This window comes from Camelina sativa, chromosome 16 (genome assembly GCF_030686135.1).
Source record: "Camelina sativa cultivar CO46 ecotype springtype chromosome 16, ASM3068613v1".
In the NCBI taxonomy this organism is placed as follows: Eukaryota; Viridiplantae; Streptophyta; class Magnoliopsida; order Brassicales; family Brassicaceae; genus Camelina; species Camelina sativa.
Genome location: NC_141895.1, coordinates 5,288,699 through 5,308,046, shown reverse-complemented (window position 1 = coordinate 5,308,046; position 19,348 = coordinate 5,288,699). Strand labels below are relative to the sequence as shown.

General features: G+C 36.6%; 2 protein-coding genes and 1 pseudogene across 3 annotated transcripts; all 3 read right to left on the bottom strand.

Moving 5' to 3' along the window:
- Positions 1-3,374: 3,374 nt before the first annotated feature.
- Positions 3,375-5,230, bottom strand: LOC104753408 (UDP-glycosyltransferase 71D1 pseudogene; annotated as a pseudogene).
- Positions 5,231-11,301: 6,071 nt separating this feature from the next.
- On the bottom strand, positions 11,302-12,111 carry LOC104749916 (pleckstrin homology domain-containing protein 1). The gene has a single exon (XM_010471628.3). It carries the CDS (start codon positions 11,907-11,909, stop codon positions 11,472-11,474), a length of 438 nt encoding a protein of 145 aa, XP_010469930.1. The 5' UTR covers positions 11,910-12,111; the 3' UTR covers positions 11,302-11,471.
- A 165-nt stretch (positions 12,112-12,276) lies between these two features.
- Positions 12,277-15,765, bottom strand: LOC104749915 (anthranilate synthase alpha subunit 2, chloroplastic). Of its 2 annotated transcripts, XM_087493405.1 has the most exons (11): positions 15,309-15,765; positions 15,027-15,220; positions 14,735-14,924; positions 14,440-14,591; positions 14,190-14,305; positions 13,864-14,110; positions 13,738-13,794; positions 13,475-13,627; positions 13,285-13,365; positions 12,937-13,023; positions 12,277-12,865 (listed from the first exon to the last, which is right to left on the bottom strand). In XM_087493405.1, exons 1-11 carry the CDS (start codon positions 15,538-15,540, stop codon positions 12,497-12,499), a joined length of 1,878 nt encoding a protein of 625 aa, XP_087349531.1. In that variant the 5' UTR covers positions 15,541-15,765; the 3' UTR covers positions 12,277-12,496. The 2 variants fall into 2 exon arrangements, with proteins under 2 accessions (XP_087349531.1, XP_087349530.1); XM_087493404.1 differs by having other exon boundaries at positions 13,738-14,110; positions 15,309-15,608.
- Between the last annotated feature and the right edge of the window lie 3,583 nt (positions 15,766-19,348).

The window sequence follows — 19,348 nt, the reverse complement described above, 5'->3', positions numbered from 1 at the left end:
ACGGCCGCGTCGAACGTAAAAATCGTCATATCTTGAATGTCGCTCGTGCTCTTCGGTTTCACGCTAATCTCCCAATAGAGTTCTGGGGTTATTGTGCGTTAACGGCTGGCTACCTTATCAACCACACTCCTACACAGATTCTTGATGGTAAAACTCCTTTAGAGCTTATCTACAACCGACCTCCGCCAATGAACCATATGCGTGTGTTTGGTTGTCTCTGTTACGTTCACAACCAAAAACACGGTGGTGACAAGTTTGCAACAAGGGGTACTAAATCGATCTTCATTGGTTATCCGTTTGGCAAAAAGGGTTGGCTTGTTTACAACCTTGAGACAGGTGTTGTCTCTGTTTCTCGAGACATTGTTTTTCGTGAAAAGAGATTTCCGTTTGTCGATGATGAAACTACTTCACCTCTCTTTAGTTTGTTTCCATCGTCCCTTTTTCCTCTTGCTGACTCATCTCCGAATTTCTTTGACGAGCAACCTGTGTTATCTTCAGCAGTCATTTCACCGGAGGTTCCTCAGTCAGAATCCATCCCACCTGCGACTGTGGACTCAACACATCCCTCCTCTGACACACCAGTTCTTGCGTCAGAACCTGACTCTGTTTCAGACACTACTACGTTTGCCTCAACCGAAGCACCAAACTCTGTTAATGCTTCTCCTACTCCTGCAACCAACACCTCTCAACAACTTGTCCCTACGTCTTCGTCCGTTTCCACCGAGATTACTCCGACACCAGAACAGCTCGGGTTTGGCCATCGCACAAAACGACCACCTGTGAAACTAGCGGACAATGTCACCTCTTTGATCTACTCGCCTCCACCCTCCGTGACACCTTATCCAATTGACAACTATGTCTCTAGTTCTCAATTTTCGGAGACTTATCAAGGTTTCTTATTCGCCATTACATCTGGCCAGGAACCCAAGACCTACAATGAGGCTATTCTTGATGAAAATTGGCGATTTGCGGTCATGAAATAGAAGCCTTAGAAGCTCTTCAGACCTGTACAGTTGAAGATCTTCCTCCAGGAAAGCACGCTATTGGTTGTAAATGGGTTTTTCGTTTGAAGTTCAATGCTGATGGTACGCTTCAGCGTCACAAAGCACGTGTTGTAGTCCTTGGCAATAACCAGGAAGAAGGAATCGATTACTCCGAGACTTTTGCTCGGCCAAGATGATCACTATTCGGGCTTTTCTCCAACAAGCAGCATCCTTAGATTGGGGGGGTCCATCAAATGGATGTTCATAATGCTTTTCTACATGGTGACCTTGATGAAGAGGTTTACATGAAGTTTTTTCCTGGTTTCCGTACGGGTGATCCGAATAAGGTGTGTCGTCTTCGCAAGTCTCTCTATGGGTTAAAGCAAGCTCCACGTTGTTGGTTTGCTAAGCTAGCTGAAGCCATGAAAATTTTTGGGTTTGTTCAAGACTACTCCGACTACTCTTTGTTTGTCTTGGCTACTAATACTGCCCGTCTTCACGTCTTGGTTTATGTTGACGACTTGATTATCACTGGGAGTTCGATTCATGTCGTCAACAAGTTGAAACACTATTTGAGTTCTTGTTTTCACATGAAGAATTTGGGTGTTCTGCGTTATTTCTTGGGTCTCGAAGTCGCTCGAAGTCCGTCTGGCATTTATCTTTGTCAGCGGAAGTATGCTCTCGACATCATTGCTGAAACAGGTCTTCTAGGTGTTCGACCAACCACTTTTCCGTTGGAACAAAATCACAAGCTCGCTTATGCCAAAGGGTCTCTGTTTCCGGAACCTACACGATATCGCCGTCTTATTGGTCGTTTGATCTATCTTGGTAACACGCGTCCAGAACTATCTTATGCCATCCATATCCTCTCCCATTTCATGGCTTCTCCTCAACAGGCCCATTGGGACGCCGCTCTTCGTGTAGTGTGTTACTTAAAGAATAGTCCAGGTCAAGGCATTCTTCTTCGAGCTAATAAGCCTCTTACGTTAACAGCATGGTGTGATTCGGATCATGCGAAATGTCCTTCTTCTCGCCGTTCTTTGACTAGTTATTTTATACAGCTCGGTGGTTCTCCTCTGTCTTGGAAGACAAGAAAACAGGATGTTGTTTCTCGATCTTCCACCGAAGCCGAATACCGAGCCATGGCGGACACCGTAAGTGAAATCCTCTGGCTTCGTCAACTTCTTCCTTTCCTTGGTATCCAAGTCACAGCTCCCATTACTGTTTACTCTGATAGTCTATATGCGATCATGCTTGCTGCCAATCCCGTTTTTCACGCTCGCACAAAACATGTTGGTACGGATTGTCATTTTATACGAGACGAAATTATACGTGGTACCATTGCTACTCAACATGTCTCCACTACTACTCAGCTCGCGGACATCTTGACGAAAGCATTGGGACAAAAACACTTTGAAGATTTTTTGGACAAGCTCAGTGTTTGTAATCTCCACACTCCACCTTGAGGGAAGGGGGGGGGGTATTGGGCTGTATAGCCCATATAAGTTAATGTCGGTCTCTTAGATGATTATGTCAACTTCTGTATCCGAGACCATGATATATATATACTCAAATACAATGTAACTTACAACCTAAGAAACACATTAATAAAATACAACAAGGTTTCTTGACAAACACGCACGTATCATACAAACACCAAATTTTCCAAAGGCGAGTGTCCCTGGCCTTACTTTGGTTAGAAGATTAGTACTTTAACAACTTTTTGTTGTAATATATATATCATGTTTAAGATTATTTATGTTATTAATTTGTTTACTAATAATTAAAATTAAAACGAACAATAATTCATTAAATAATTTTACCAAAAATAATCAATTAGTAATTCGTGGTAAAATTTTCACGTAATGTTTTGTGGCAGTCTTTGGCAACATTACCACACTAAAATCATGGCTGCTTTGTGACTAATTACCACTAAAGCTGTTTGTGTGTCATTTGTGGCAATTTTACCAGAAATCAATTTCTAACACTTTCATAACAATTCACCAGAAAAGTAATGTGACAATTCGTTGCAAAATTTGCCAGAACGTGTGACTGGTAAACTTGTGGTAAATTAACCAGAACTTATTGTCTGGTATATTCATGACAAGTTACCACAAAAATATTGTGACAATTCGTGGCAAAGTTGCCAGAACCGGTTCTTGGTTAGCTCGTGACAAATTTACCGCAAAATAACATTGTGGCATTTCGTGGTAAAATTGCCAGATATTGCCACGGTTTATTTTTTGTAACGACCCTATAGCCACACTATTTATTTGTGGAAATCTCTGGTAAATGTTCCTATTGCCATAAATTCAGAGCATTTGCCAGAAAAATTTCTTTGGCATTGGACTCATTTTCTTGTAGTGAACAATAAAAGAAGGTCAATTCAACAATCAAAACAAGATTCATTTGCAGCGGATTCAAAACTAAGTTTGAGTGTAAAATAACAAAGTTATATAGCTTATGGATAAGAAAAGGCTAAGGCTTTGTTCCTATCACGTCCTGTATGAATTTCTCAATACCCAAATACGAAGATCCACCGTTCATCGTAGCTTCCCGTGCCATCTTGGAGATATCCATCACTCTCTTCCTAACAACATTATTATCCTTGTTCATTACACAACGAACCGCTGTCTCGATCTCTGTTGCACTGACTAGTTCATCGCTATGTACCCTGTAATCAAGCCTCATCTCCACTGCGAGCTTCAGTTCCTTCACCATCAGAAATGCATTGAGCTGTGCTCTGCATACATTGGCCATGTCACTATTGGAACACCAAACCATAAACTCTCTACTATTGAGTTCCATCCACAATGAGACACAAAACCTCCCACTGCCTTATGGGCCAATATCTCCACCTGAGGAGACCAACCGCATATCTTTCCCCTTCCAGCGAGACGGTCAAGGAATCCCTCAGGCAACAAAAGTTCAACGTTTGTCACCTCTTCTGTGCGTAGTGACCAGAGGAACCTGTACTGACATAGCTCAAGTCCATGTGCTATTTCCTTCACTAGAGGACCTTTCAACTTGCCCATACTCCCAAAACAAAGGAATACAACCGATGCATCCGGCTGATCATCAAGCCATTTCATCAACTCGTCACGACGGGCGAGGTCCTGATCCGGATGAGGATGGGCCTTGGGGTTAAATATGGGGCCAACAGCATAAACAGAAGGGTAGTTTTGCTCATGATGAAAGTGACTCACAGAGCAAGGCTCAATATCAAAGGAGGTATTCACTAGGACTCCCTTAGCATTGGTGAACAATATGGCCAGCTTAACATAAGCGTCATAACCATCTTCAAGAAATAGAGCTGAAGGCAGAACTTTAGCTGGAACAGGGTTTACAAAGCCAGGAATCAGACAACATTTCTCCAGAATCCTTTACAAAAACCGAGGTATCTCTACAATGTCGATCTGCTAGATACTTCATCATAGCTAAGAACCCTGAATTTGTAGTCAAGAACACATGAAAAGGGAGACTTGCATCTTTAGCAACGTCAATCATGGGGAGACAGAAAAAGTCAGCAACCACTCCCTTGACGTTAACTCCATCCAATGCAAGAGAAGTTACTATATCCATGACAATGTTTCTCACTAGAGGGATATTTCTTACGATAACATCGTATATATAAGCTGCCACAGATTGTGTAGTTCCAAGCGTAAGGTTCTCCTCTAACTCACGGACATCAATGAATCTAACAAACGGAAGAGAGGAGGCAATTGACTTAACATAAGTGTCTAAATGAGACTGACCTTGCAGCTTCATCAAGAGGATTGTGATACGGATCCTATCATCTTGCTCAATGAGACGCCTAGCCAATTCAAGAAACGGAACAAGATGACCAACGCTAGGTATTGGTATGAAGATGAGCTCTGCATTCTTCATAACTTAACAAAACAATAGATAGCTTTCTGATCTTTACTCCTCCAATCTAACAAACATTGAAACATATCAAAGGAATTAGTTATTTTGACGACTTGGTGACATGTGATGACGTGGCCATTGGCAAGCTGGAGATAAAACTTCTTTTTTAGTAATGGCGTCGGAACCACGACCAAAAAAAACTACTTTCTTGCATTCTGGTTGGTCGGTCCTCTGAAAGTTTGAGTTATTTCTATAGTACTCCCCTGACTTGATCACATATCATCATCCTGTCCTCATAATTTTAGTCCATTCAATAGCCTCCAGATTAGATTCCCCATATACACAAAATTTATAAAGTGAACAATTTACCATCTGCGGAAAAAAAAACGAATCAATTGTAGAATAAATATAATAAAATTAAAAATGCATCATCCACACACAATAAAAAAGCAGTCTAAAAGAGGAACATTATTTATTTTGGTTTCTTTTCCTATTTTTTTTTGGTGTGAATTGGTTTTTTTTCCTATGATAGAATAGAAAAAATTATAGTATATAATTATATATATCTTATTATATAAACTTTGATGCCAAAATTACTCATTAACAAGATCATGACATGTGTTACTTGTATTGATAAAATGTTGACATGTGTCAATTCTAAATTTACAAAACATTAAAAAAAAACTAAAAATTAAAAAGTAAAAATTCTCTATTGTAAAAAGGAAATCTACTAACTATCAATATTTATTTATTCTTTCTTTTAAATATTTTAATTTAGTTGTGTTGTAGTACTTTTAGATTTTAGTTAAATTTGATTTCTTATTAGAAAATATAAAGCTTGATGTCAAAATTACTCATTAACAAGATCATGACATGTGTTACTTGTATTGATAAGATGTTGACATGTGTCAATTCTAAATGTACTAAAAATTAAAAAGTAAAAGTTCTCTATTGTAAAAAGAAAATCTACTAACTATCAATATTTGTTTATTCTTTCTTTATTTTAATTTAGTTGCGTTGTAGTATTTTTAGATTTTAGTTAAATTTGATTTCTTATTAGAAATTCGTGATGATTTTAAAATATCTTTTCATATTATTTTGAATTTTTTTCTTTAGTTAAGGATATGTAATATCAATATTTATATTTTTTCTTAATTTTTAAAATGTTGTAGTATTTTTAAATTGTTTTTTAGTTTGTAGTTTTATATCTCTAAATTATCTAAGACTCATATATCATCGTGCTTATAATTTTGAATCTTTATTTTTATTATATTAAATTCTATCTTTCATTTTTTTAAATTTTATTTGGTTGGTCATAAATTCATTGCAATCGTGTAGATATATTTTTTTTCTTTTTATCCACAATATTTTTTGAGTAAACAATTTTAAAGAAATATTTTAGTGGTTACACAAACTATCACAAACAAATTTTAGTGGTGAAAATGATCACATGTGTAGCACCTGTTTCATTTCCCTTTCAACATCATTCCATGCTACATGCAACAGGAAAAACCATCGCAAGACATCACAAGAAACCTTTGAGAAAATTTTAAAACATGCAGCTCTCTTACAAAACTGACTAATTTGCAGATGGCCAGTTTTACAAGGAATGTCACCGTCATATCTCATGAGACAAATTTTAGCAGATTTTCTAGTATAGAATACGAACTAAAAAGTAAAGGGCTCGTGAGTTTTCATATCAATATTGAACTGACAACAACATTTTCCCTTCATAGTCTTTCTCTCATTACTTTACCTTCATTATAACTTAATTAATCACTAAATTAAGAAAAGTTCAACGATCATTGACATGGTTCAGAATTTGGTGTTTTAGTTACTCAAATCGCAAGGTCAAAACCAGAGGAAAAAAAAATTAAAATACGGTCGCACTAACTACTGAAGATTCTCCATTGTAAATGTACAGTTAAGACCAATTGGATACTAAAAAAGTATTCACACGTAAAAAAAAAAAAAGTAGTCTTCTGGAACATGTGTTGTTGAATCGTCAAAACTTTTGTCTCTTTGGCTCTGGTTCCTCATGTACACGAGGAGACATCCCAGGCATAGGCGGTGCAGGTTGCATCATCCCCGCTGAAGGCGGTGCAAGCTGATCACGAGGCCGACGATGAACAGTCTGCATTTGTGTTAGTCGGTTCATCATCACTGAAAAGTGTTCAGGTGGTGGCAAGTAAGCAGTATACTCTTCATCATCCATGTCAGCAAAACAGTCAACACCACCCACAAATGCATGCAAATTAATCACAGCTTTTTCATCTCCTTCCTCTAGCTTCTCCAATTGAAGAAGTTGCAAAAAAACCTCAATAAAGGTCTCCGCTATAGAGGCATTACTCACCAGATCAGAAGTTCTCAATACTCTGGAAGACGCCCTCAAAAGCATATGGAACCAAATATATGAACTGCTACCAGTTGGCTTCAAAAACTCAAAGTGAGGGTTCTTACGCTCTCTCTTAATCAACGCCAGTAAAAAATGGTACCCATACCGTGCCACAAACTGCGCTGTGAACTTAATAACACCAAGCTCCTTGAGTGGGGTATCCATTTCAAGGAATCCAAATGCCAGATCCCTGAAAGGAGGGGGCGGCCCAAGGCCGAGTTGTGCACCACATACACACTCATGAGTAGCTGGAATATCCTGCGCTCCATCTTGGTTCTGATCAGCAAGCCGAGATCCCAGTGGAGGCTGCATTTGTGTTAGTCGGTTCATTCTCACTGAAAGGGGTTCAGGTGGTGGGAATTGAGAAGAATACTCTTCATTCTCCATGTAGGCAAAACAGTCAACACCACCCACAAAAGCATGCAAATCATCAATAGCCATCTCCACTCCCTCCTCGAGCAACCCCAATTGAAGATAGTGGAAAAAACGTTCAAGAACGGTCCCCGTAGGAGCATCACTATTCCTAAGCTTTTTGGACCGCCTTAATACAGTGGCATACGCACCAGCAAGCCCATTATAAAAATCAAAATTCCTATCATGTGGAAGCATGAACTTAAACTGAGGGTTCTTGTCCACTGTCTTCAGCAAATCCTGACAAAAATAAGGCCCATACCGTGCCGCAAACTGCGCTGTGAGCTTAATAATAACAATCTCCTTGAGTGTAAGCTCTTTTACAAGGGGTCCACATATTACAAGATTGGTACGTCTTAGAGGTGGATCCCATATAGGATGATCAAGAACTGGTTGCACGACGTCACACTCATGAATATCCTCAACTCCACCTTGATTCTCAGTAAGCCGGGATACAAGTGGACGCTGAGCATTACAAAGCCGAATTCGTTCTAGTACTAGATGAGTAAGTGACCTATGAGAATACTCACACTCTTCATCCTCCTCCATGTCAGCAAGACAGTCAAAACCACTCAAAAAAGCATGCAAATCAATCGTAGCCATTTCGTCTCCCTCCTCCAGCTTCTCCAATTGAAGACGTTGGAAAAAAACCTCAAGAACCGTTGCCGCCGTAACATAATTCCTCCTCCTCTCACCCAGCCGCGTCAAACGCATGAATACTTTGGAATACGCATTAACACGACCACTATAAAAACTATAGTGGATATCAGTTGGCTTCATAAACAAAAACTGAGGCTTCTTATCCGCTGCCTTATTCAAGGCACGACAAAAATACGGCCCATACCGTGCCACAAACTGTGCTGTGAGGTTAATAATACAAATCTCCATTGCTGCCTTCGACGTTTCAAAAAGACGGTCAAGTGTATACCCGCTGAACGGAGTATCAGATACAAGTGGAGGCTGCACATCTTTAAGTCGATCAACAACCATTGAAAGGCGTTCAGGTCGTGGCATGACAATAGAATAGTCTCGATCCTCCATGTAGGCTAAACAGTCGACACCACCCGTAAAAGAATGCAACTCAACCGTAGACATCTCCACTTTCTTGAAAAAAACCTTAAGAACGGTGGCCATAGAAGGCTTTTCAGAACTGTGTAACATTTTTTGGTAGATACCAACAAGCCCACGGAAAAAGGATAACATTTTACCACTAGTTACCCTAAGAAACTCAAACTGAGGGTTCGTCTCCACTCTCTTCATCAAAGCCCGCCAAAAATACGGCCCCCACCGCGCCACAAACAGGGCTGTGAGCTTAATGATAGCCAAATCTTAGGGTGTCGTCTCTGGGGGGAATGCAAAGTCAGGACGTTCGAAAATAGGTGAAAGAAGATATGGAGGAGGAAACCCAAGATCGAAAGGTGCATCCGGTACAGACTCATGATCGTCAGGTTGATCTACAGGTGCAGACTCATGATCATCAGGTTGATCTCCACCATCTTGATTTTGAGATCGGTGTTGAGCAAGACTTCGCTGGTAATATGCGTGTAAAGGGTCTGAGCTCCACAAAAAGCTATATTTTGGATTGCCCTCTTCATAGGCCTTCATACTACTCTCATGGATTGACCCTCCTTTGGCAACAACAAATGCCACTCCATCGACAAAATCTCTGATTTGTGGAGCCGGGTCCATGATCGCTGCATCGATCTGCGTCGAACTGGACATGTTTTTTCTCTACCGAAAAGAAACTAAAATCAGATTCTCGAGTTTTAGTTAGGGTTTTTTCTTCTTCTTCTTCTTTGTTTTGTGACCTAAATCGTTGGTTTAATGAATCGAATATATGAGACAAATTATTTGTTTATTTTACAATGAGTATTTTACAATTCTTTTTCTTTCAGGATTACTAATTGAATTATAATTTTCTTAATTATGGTATTGTATAATTTCCTTTATCTTTTTCTATTTTTAAGGAAAATTAATCCTTTTTTTTTTGGAATTAGTAAATAAATAAATAAAAAGCCAGCAAAAGAATCAAGAAGAAAATTCCTAAACCTCACATGAATCGAACAAGAGGGTAACGACAAAATTGTCCCAAAGGGAAGATAAGAGGAACTCACTAAATCGAATAAAGAGAAAGATCATACAAGTGGACATTTGATCTAGAAGTGGAGGCTTAAAGACATCACGTCAAGGTACAATAACAGCATAACTAAGCAAGGAAGAGTGTTACACTCCACGAAAACCCTGAGGAGAGTGGCCGGAAATCAAACATTGCATAGAATAGGAAGAAGAAACTCCAGATTCTGTACCTTTGTACAAGTAGACAAGACCACAGCCATTGTCGCATGACATGCCTTAATGTGCTCTGACTCCTTCTTAAACAGCTCCAAAACCGTATCTAGAAAGCTCTTTTGCACAAACCTTGTAATCGAATTACACGAGAACCACGTCCTTTCCTGGATGTAAAGTAAACACTTTACAAGCTAAATCTGAATATCCGCAACAGAACATAACAATGTATCAAAGAATTTGCAATGAAATTGTCTCATCCAACTGTTGATGTTAAATTATCTGCTTGCTAAGAGATCTACCCAATGTTCCAAAACAGAAGAAATGCAGCATTGGCTACCAAAGAAACTCACAGCTTGCAGCTTGGTATGTAAGGAACCAATACAGACATAATTAGAAGCAAAGCTGATGACAGAACAAAAGAGCATCAAGTCATTTGATTGACTGGTCACAACGGGCGGGGTCCTGATATTGATGAGGATGGGACTTCGGGTTATATATGGGGCCAACAGCATAAATAGAAGGGGTAATTCTGTTCTTTAAGAAAATGATTCAGAGACGTAGGCTCAATACCAAAGGAGGTATTCACTAGGATTCCATTGGCCTTTGTAAAAATATAGCAAGTTTAGCGTCAGCATCATAACCGTCTCAGAAGAACTTTGGCTGGGACAGGGTTTCCAAATCCAGGAATCAACAACAGTTCTTATGCAAAAACTGAGGTACCTTTCTTATGTCCATCTCCCAGATACTGCATCATAGCTAGGAACCCGGAATTTGCAGTCAAGAACACATAAAAAAGGGAACACTTGCATCTATCTTTTGCAACATCAATCATTGGTGAGACAGAAAAATATCAGCAACGAATCCCTCGACTGTAACTCCATCAAATGCAGGAGAAGATGATGAGACTGACCTTGTTGCTTCATCAATAAGATGGTGATATACGGATTCTATCATCCTGCTCAATGAAACGCCTGACAAATTCAAGAAAGAAACGGAACAAGATGACCAACAGTTAGGTGTGTGTGTGAAGATGAGCTCTGCATTGCTCAAACCTACTGTCCTCCATCTCTCTCTTTCTCTTTCTTCATTTCAATACATTAATCTCACATCTCCAAAACAATTGAAGCCAGGGCTTGTTCTAGGAATGCTACATTACTGATCTAACTCATTGCAGAAACCAAATCTTCCATCATAAACCCCAAAAAAGCTTCTACTTTTTGACTCTCAAACAAAAACACTTGTTGAATCAATCAAAGTTGAGAAAAGAGATCATGATCGTTCCACATATAAAGAGAAACTCACTGATTCGATTCGATCAAATAAGAGGAATCACAAACAAAACAAAGAGAGAATCGGTTTTGAAACTTGAGAGGCATATATAGATACATCACGATCAAAAGGTACAATAACATCATAATTCAAAAGACATAAGAGATTGTTACATCCCAGGAAAACCCTAAGGCAGACCAAGAGAGTGAGACGACAACAAAATCACACATGTAGTAGTAAAAAAAAAAAAAAAAAAATCACCGCCTGTGATCGTAATCGAGGACCTCAGAATCAGTCACAGACCTCGAGTGCTGCACAATCGACCTTCCAATCGAATTAATCCACTCTTCTTTCTCCTTCTCGTTATCAGCGATGAAGAACATGGTATAGCCACCACTAGACAGCTCAAACGCGAAAGGCTTGTTGACAACATCCTCAGCTCCTTTCACGGTGAGACAATCACCGACGGAGATCACACCACGCGGCGTAGATCCGCGAATTCCAGCAGCGGCTTGATCTTTGAACCAGAGAAGCTTCCCTCGTTTGAGAACGAACCAACGGCGGCGCCAGGTTTTGATGTAATCGCCTTGCTTCGTCAGCCAACCAGAACGCTCCGGGTTTGACCAGAACTCGATCCCTTCGTAATCTTCACGGTTCGGATCTTGGCCCGTCGCGATTCGCCAGATACTCTCCATCTTCTTCTCCTAAAATCTTCTCACCACGACTTGTTCGTCTCTCTCTCTAACTGACCCCAATCGCGCGATTCCCTTTATTGCTTTTAATTGTCTATCTGTATATTGATTGATTCGGTATCTGTATACTATCAAAACGCTGCGTTTTGGTCGCTCTTTCAATGAAGTCGGTCGCGCTTATGCTGGCTCCCTGCGTTTTCTCGGGTCACGCAAGAAGTGTTTTGGGGGGTCCAAAACTCTATAATAGGTTAAAGATTAAACCGGTAACATTTTTGCGGTTAAACAATTTTAAAAATTTTCAATTTTCCCAAACGCTTAAATTTCACAGCTACCGATTGAAATCGCGTTTTAAATCAGTAGACCAACTATATTTGTTCGACCATATGAAATAATTTTGTAAATATTTGCTACAACCTGTAGTGTTAAACAAAAAAAGAACCAATAAATCTAGCAGCTTTTGGTCCTGACAGATCTCAAAACCTCGGACAAAGTCCTAAATTCTAATACTCAAAAGAACCAATCTCACAAATCAAACAGCTGTTTGAGTGAGTGAAACTGAAATCAAAAGTGAAAAACAAGAATGCTTATGCTCAGACATTGTTGATGTGAGGAGGTGTGACTATGGTAACCTCCTCAGGTGACTCAAGAAAGGAAGACTCAGCAAGATCGATGGCTCGTGCTAAAGCCGCTGCTTTATTCTCACACTCTCTATGTTCATCATCAGGGTTACTGTCTGCAACAACCCCAGCTCCAGCCTGGATATGAGCAATCCACTCTCGACGTCTCTGAGGATGCTTGTAAGAGTATAATGTGTCATAACGGGTATTTGTTGGGAAGACCATTGTTCTAAGAGCCAAGGCAATGTCCATGTCTCCATTAAACGAAATGCCTCCAAAGCCTCCACTGTAAGGACCACGCCTTGTTACTTCAAGTTTATCTATTAGCTCCATGGCTTTTACCTGTATCAAATGATTTTTTTAGTATGGGGAAGAACGTGTAAGAAGTTTGTGGGTTTTGTGAGAGAGAGAACCTTTGGGGCTCCACTGACGGTTCCAACTGGAAGTGCAGCTCTAAGAGCGTCCCAGCTTGTTAGATTATCTAGTAATTCGCCTTTTACCTGCGAAGAAGGAGATGTATTGTAAGACAAACAGATATTGGACAGCATATTGTTAAGCTCATGTCATAACAAGTGAAGTTAAATTTCCTGCGTTCTCTAGTCTAGACAGAACTAGGCTTCAACACCACTTCTATTCTAAAATTTCATTATTCGACTGTGATATCTAATAAACTTACTAGAGTGAAGACAAAACTTATGCAAAAATCCTTTGAGGCAAGACTTTAGAATTAAAAAGTTTCTAAAATTGCAATAGGAGAATACCGTGGAGCTAATGTGCATGACATGTGAATACCGTTCTATATTCATGAGCTTCTCAACCTCCACAGAACCGGGCTTTGAAACCTGAGTTCACGAGAATATCCAACAAGTTAGATTACCGCTTAAAAACTGCATGTTAGCTTCCAAAAGACTGAAAATGACAGAAGAGTTGAGCAGTGGTCAAGTGATGAACCTTGCCAACATCGTTCCTTCCCAAATCAACAAGCATAATATGCTCTGCGCATTGTTTTTCATCGCTTAAGAGCTCTTTTTCCAGCATTAGATCTTCTTTAGGTGTCTTTCCTCTTCTGACAGTTCCAGCAAGGGGGCGATTGGTAATTTTCCTCTGTAGCAGAAAAAATCCACACATTAAGCCATCCATTCAGTTGTAAATGAAGATGATGGGGTTCAGGGATGAAGGGAACCAAAGGTTTTTGGAGAGTAGGTAACACTTACATTTTTTGAACGTAACAATATTTCTGGACTTGAAGCAACTAATATGCATCCTCTAGCCTGTAACCACAGATTAGTAATATAAATTTTCATGAAAAATGCAAGGAAAAGAGGAACAAAGGAGTATACCTGTAAATAGGCCATGTAGGGACTTGGATTTACAATCCTAAGAGCTCTATATATCTCAAATGGGTCAGCAAATGTCCGCCTTTCAAATCTCTGACTAAGAACTATCTGAAAGATGTCCCCAGACAAGATATGTTCTTTGGCTTCCACCACTGCCTCCTTGTACGCCTCACTCGTCATAGTTGATTTCTCCAGTTTAGGACCGAAGAGCTGAGTGCGTAGTTTTATGAAACCAGTAGGCATCTTGGGGCTGCAATTCAAAAGAAACACATGAGCATAAATAAGAGACAAAAATTATAATCTAAAGACTGGTAAAACGATCTACTCACGGTCTTTGGTCTTGAATTCTGGAGGTTAGAGATTCCAACCGATTCATTCCATCAGTAAAATTATCTTCAACAGAACGATCCTTATCTATCCGCACCCAGTGGATCACATATGCTTTCTATGATCAACAGGAATTCAGCAGAGTTAATTACTCTACCAAGGATGGTATCACAATCAAGACAAACTATATAAATTCTACTATTCACAATCCGCAGGAAGATGCAAATACACTAAGAACAAACAACAATATACCTTCTCGACATGATCAAAAACGATCACATCATCATAAAGGCCCAAATGAACATCAGGAAGACTCCTATCATCCTCTGGAGCATTTGAAAAAGGAAGCTTCTTCTTCTCAACATAACGTACAGTGTCATATGAGAAGTATCCAACCCAACCACCTGGTTAACAAAGGTTAAAGACCTTCAGAGTTGAGAGTATCAAATCAAATCAACCATCCAAAAAAAAAATTAGCAATGCTAAACAAACATCATCACTCTATTTAAAGAAAGCAAACTTAGATATAACAGATTTGGTAACTCACCGCAGAAAGCTTCAGGCAATTCATCAATGCGTTGTGGTTTCCACTCATCCATGATTTTCTGAGGAACCATCATTGGATCTTCCACTTCCTCCTCAGTCCTAAGACCAGCTCCATGGTCCATCACAGTAACTACATTCCCCTTTGCCACGATTTCTATTGTGGGCTGAGCTCCAACTACACTATACCTCCCCTAAGAAAATCAAATCCTCCAAGAGTGAGTTCTTCAAACACCAAACAAAATTGCATTAAAAACTGAGAAGATCAATCACAAAAAAAAAAAAAGAAGGCTTACGATGTTAGAGGATTGCAAACCAGGCTCCACAGACTCAAACAAGAAGCTAGGAGCATCTCTATCGTCTTCTTTCACCAAACATCGGTAAGCAAGTATCGGAGTCAAATGATCCGAGAATATACATCTGTATAGAGGAACTAAGTTTCCCTTTTCCGATGCTTGTTTAAATTTTATAAACTGTTCCTCCGATAAATCTGCCAGGGGATAAGAACGCTTAACTTCGATCGAAATAGGGAGGCGCTAATGGGGGGGGGGGGGGGAGGGGGGGAGAGAAGAGTTTACCTAACGGCGGAGTATATGAAGAAGATGAGCATTTGATACAAGGAAGACGCGAGACGTGGAGGAGTTTTGATCCACCGTCAAGGTTAAGAGAAGTAGCCGGCGGGGACTTGAGCGATAGTGGAAACCGGAGAGAAGGAAAATTTTGTGGCGGCGGAGTCCGATGGTGTGTAACGGATATGGCTTCGAAGGTGGAAAAGTCAGATTTGACGGCGGAGATTGAAACGGCCGACATCCTCGTGAGCTCGTTCAGTTTGAAGTGTTCCGATAACAGTTTCAATTTTGAAGTGTGGGACTGTGGGAGAAGAATTATACATAAGCAATGTTTCTAAACCGGACAAGACCGGCGATCGGACTGACTTAGACCGTAAACCAAAGCATATCTCGATTTGTTTGCCAAAAACCCGGTCATGGAAGGTTGAAAACACACCATTTTTCTTCATTGATTGAGATGCATGTCTATTTTTAAAAAAAATTGGAATCAGAACAAATGTAAAAAAAAAAAAAAACAAAATACCTAGAATTTGAATAATTTTATGTTTTCATAATTCAAAGCAACTAAAATAAAAATGTTAAACAAAAATGATAGAATCATAATTTTCAGTCTTAACAAAATATTCTAAGGGGGTGTATTCAAGTTAACATTTTAAGTGTTTGTGTAAAATTTACAAATCTATTGTTATTGAACTGATGATTTAAACATCTACTTTAAAATCCATTGTTATTCAAACAGTTTGTAGATTTGGATTTTAATGACTTTTAGGGAGTCTAGAGGATTTGTTTAGTTAAAAAATACAGAAATCCAAATCTCATGGTTTTAGATGAGATTTAAAAGAATTTTATAGAAAATCATATCAACTTCCCTAAAATCTATCAAAATTTCAAATTTCTTAAATCCCATCAAATTCTCCAAAATGATGGTTTCAATAATATCTATAATATTAATGGTGGAATATTATTTCTATTTAGATATTTTAAATTTTATTCAAAATTATATTGTGTTAGTTATATAGATATATATAACAAAGATTTCTCTCTAAAATGTACTTAAAATTATTTATATAGATATATATTATAACTAAAAGATCTACTAATATGTATAATAAACCTTTAGGTTAAATATAATTACTATTGTAAAAATTATTTTGATATATATATATATTTTATTATATATATATATATATTATATATATATTATATATATATATATATATATTCTTTTTTTGAGGATTTTTTTATTATATATATATTTAATAAAATATATATAATGAGTAACGATATGAAGACCACTTTTAAGGTGGAGATTTAATCAGTTTCCTAGTTTAATATGGCTACATCACTATACCAACATTAAAGTATTTTTGTTCCTAAAACACAAAAAAAAAAAAAAAAAAAAAACTTAAGTTTAGACCTTTTCCAATTTTTTCAAAATTATATCATCATTGTTGTCTCCATCAATAAAGTTGTTCTAGTTAATTAGAGTTTTTAAATTTCAAAATAATTTTGGAAGGATTCCACAAAACTTAAGTTTTGAGAAGTTGTCGCATATTTCTCCCCAAAATGTTGTGTTTCTGTGATTCTCTTTCAAATGTAATGATTAAAATTAATGACCTTCATGAATACATTAATATTGTTCTTACTATACTAAAGTTATTGAATATCATAAACAATTTGATTAGATTTTATTTCTTCAATAATTTAATAAACATATTGATTTATCTTTTGCATGAGGAAAATTTGAAAGTTTCAACGGATGCTTTAAAAACATTGTTCGCAATCCATTGTTGATATAATATATGCTTATAATTATTTTTCGTGATGTCAAGTTAGATTTTTCACAATAATATAACTAATATATATATGTTGAATAATCAATTAATTATTTTCACTTACTATGTTTTTTTAGTTTCTCAAATAATCTTTGTGTACATATTTTCAACATAATTCAACAATTACATGTCAAATTTAGATTTTCACTTATAAAACTTGCATAGACATTTACGAGAGGATATTCACCAAATATAGGTTTCCAAAGTCATAAATATGTAAGATTTGAACTTGGAATATGTTATCTTTTACACCATTATGGCATTATGGCTGATTTGCATCAATTTGGACATGGTTAAGCTCGTGATGCTAGCATTAAAAAAAAAAGTATCTATCATGGGTACGGTAAGGGATATTCTAGAAGCCCATTAGCTAATCTTTTGTTTGTTGAAATTAGCACCAAAAAAAAATCAATTTCTAATATACTATTACTTTAGTGTTTTGTGTATAATAGTGTTTGAATAACTTGGTGATTTGAGTGTCGTTCTCATGGGAGTCTAAGATAGGTTATACGTTCCGCTAAGTCCCATAAGGATTACAACTTCACAAGTGTTCGTGACTTGCTAAGACTAGTCAGAAATTGTGTAAATCGAAACCTGAAGGGTAAGACCAGTTCTTTGCTGGTAAGTTACCGAGATTGTTAAATATAGACAAATTATGTCATATATTTGCATTGCAAAGAAAAAACATCATTTAAAAAGTACTTCCATTAAAACACCATAACAAATACCTAAGGTTAGAGGTTTACTTTTAGCTCAGCTTGATAAAGGTTCTCATGTCACTACAAAAAAGGTTAGTTTACATCATTTAATTTATATATTTGTATCATATTTAAATGATGTTAAAATAACTTGCATCCCTTAAATAAATGATTTATATTTTGTCGATGCAAATAATTGGCATCGATTGAAATGAATATTTGTTTCAATTAGTGAAATTGATATTCATTTACATCACTTACAAAAAATGTTGCAAGTCTTACATCATTTTATTAAATTGATATAAAATATTTTTACCAGTTATCAAAACTAATGTAAAATATTTATATCATTTTAGAAAACTACTGTTAAAATAATATAATAATAAATACTATAAAAATATTTTTTCTAAAAAATAAAATTTAATATTTATATTTTTCAATCATTTTTATAAATTTTTCATCTGATAAAAATTATTTCTACTATATTTATGATGGCCCCACAGTTAGTTTTCCCCACAAAAGATTGATCAACGTAAAATAAATATCCTACTATATTAATTGGGAAGTACAAATATGAAACTAACCTTAAAATATGTAAAAAGTTACATTCAATTGCCATTAGAAAAACTTAATTAAGCTTAGTTAATTAACTAAATAAAGATAATTAATTAAAAAATAAAAAACGCTGACAGATCAAATATAAAAAGAACAGAGAAAAATAAATATTTTCTCTCTATAATAAATTATGGACGAAAATTAATAAATATATTTTTTTAAAAATATTAACCAATCATAATTTCAAAAACTAAGATTTATATCCAAGTACACAATATAAATATTTTTAATAACTCAATTTTGAAGATTTTGTTAAGATTTCAAATTATGAGTCTCCTATAATCTTTATTTTCTTTTATTTACAAATTGTTTGGAATTTTCATATAATACTTATGGTTAGTAACATGCAGGATTTTTTCTGCATATTTTGTGAATTGAATTGTTTAAAACGAAGATATATTACTCAATTTTAAAAAAATGTGTGTTTTAATTTCCACATTGACGGGTTGGTAAAACTACATTTATATAAATAATAAATTAATAATTTTTATTTGTTCAAAATTATAATATTAAAACTACTACTTCATATTTCACAAAATAATGATGCAAATACAACAAACAAACAATATAAAACTGTAATAAAATACGGAAATATTCTAAAATAATTAGTATTCAAAAAGACTAATAAATTACAGGACAATTAAAATAAATATTATCTCAAACGAAATAACTTTAAAAATATATATATAACAATAGTTTTTATTATTTTATTAGAATTTTTTTTTAATGTTGACACGTGCTTAAAGCACAAATATCTCATTGTATATATATAAGCAAGCAGACAAGGAGATTGATGAGACATACTTGGGTTCACCCATAGGAGTGAACCTCTTCATTTACCCTCTTACAAAATAAGGAAATAAAATCTGTATACATTATTATAAAATTAAAAACTTAAACC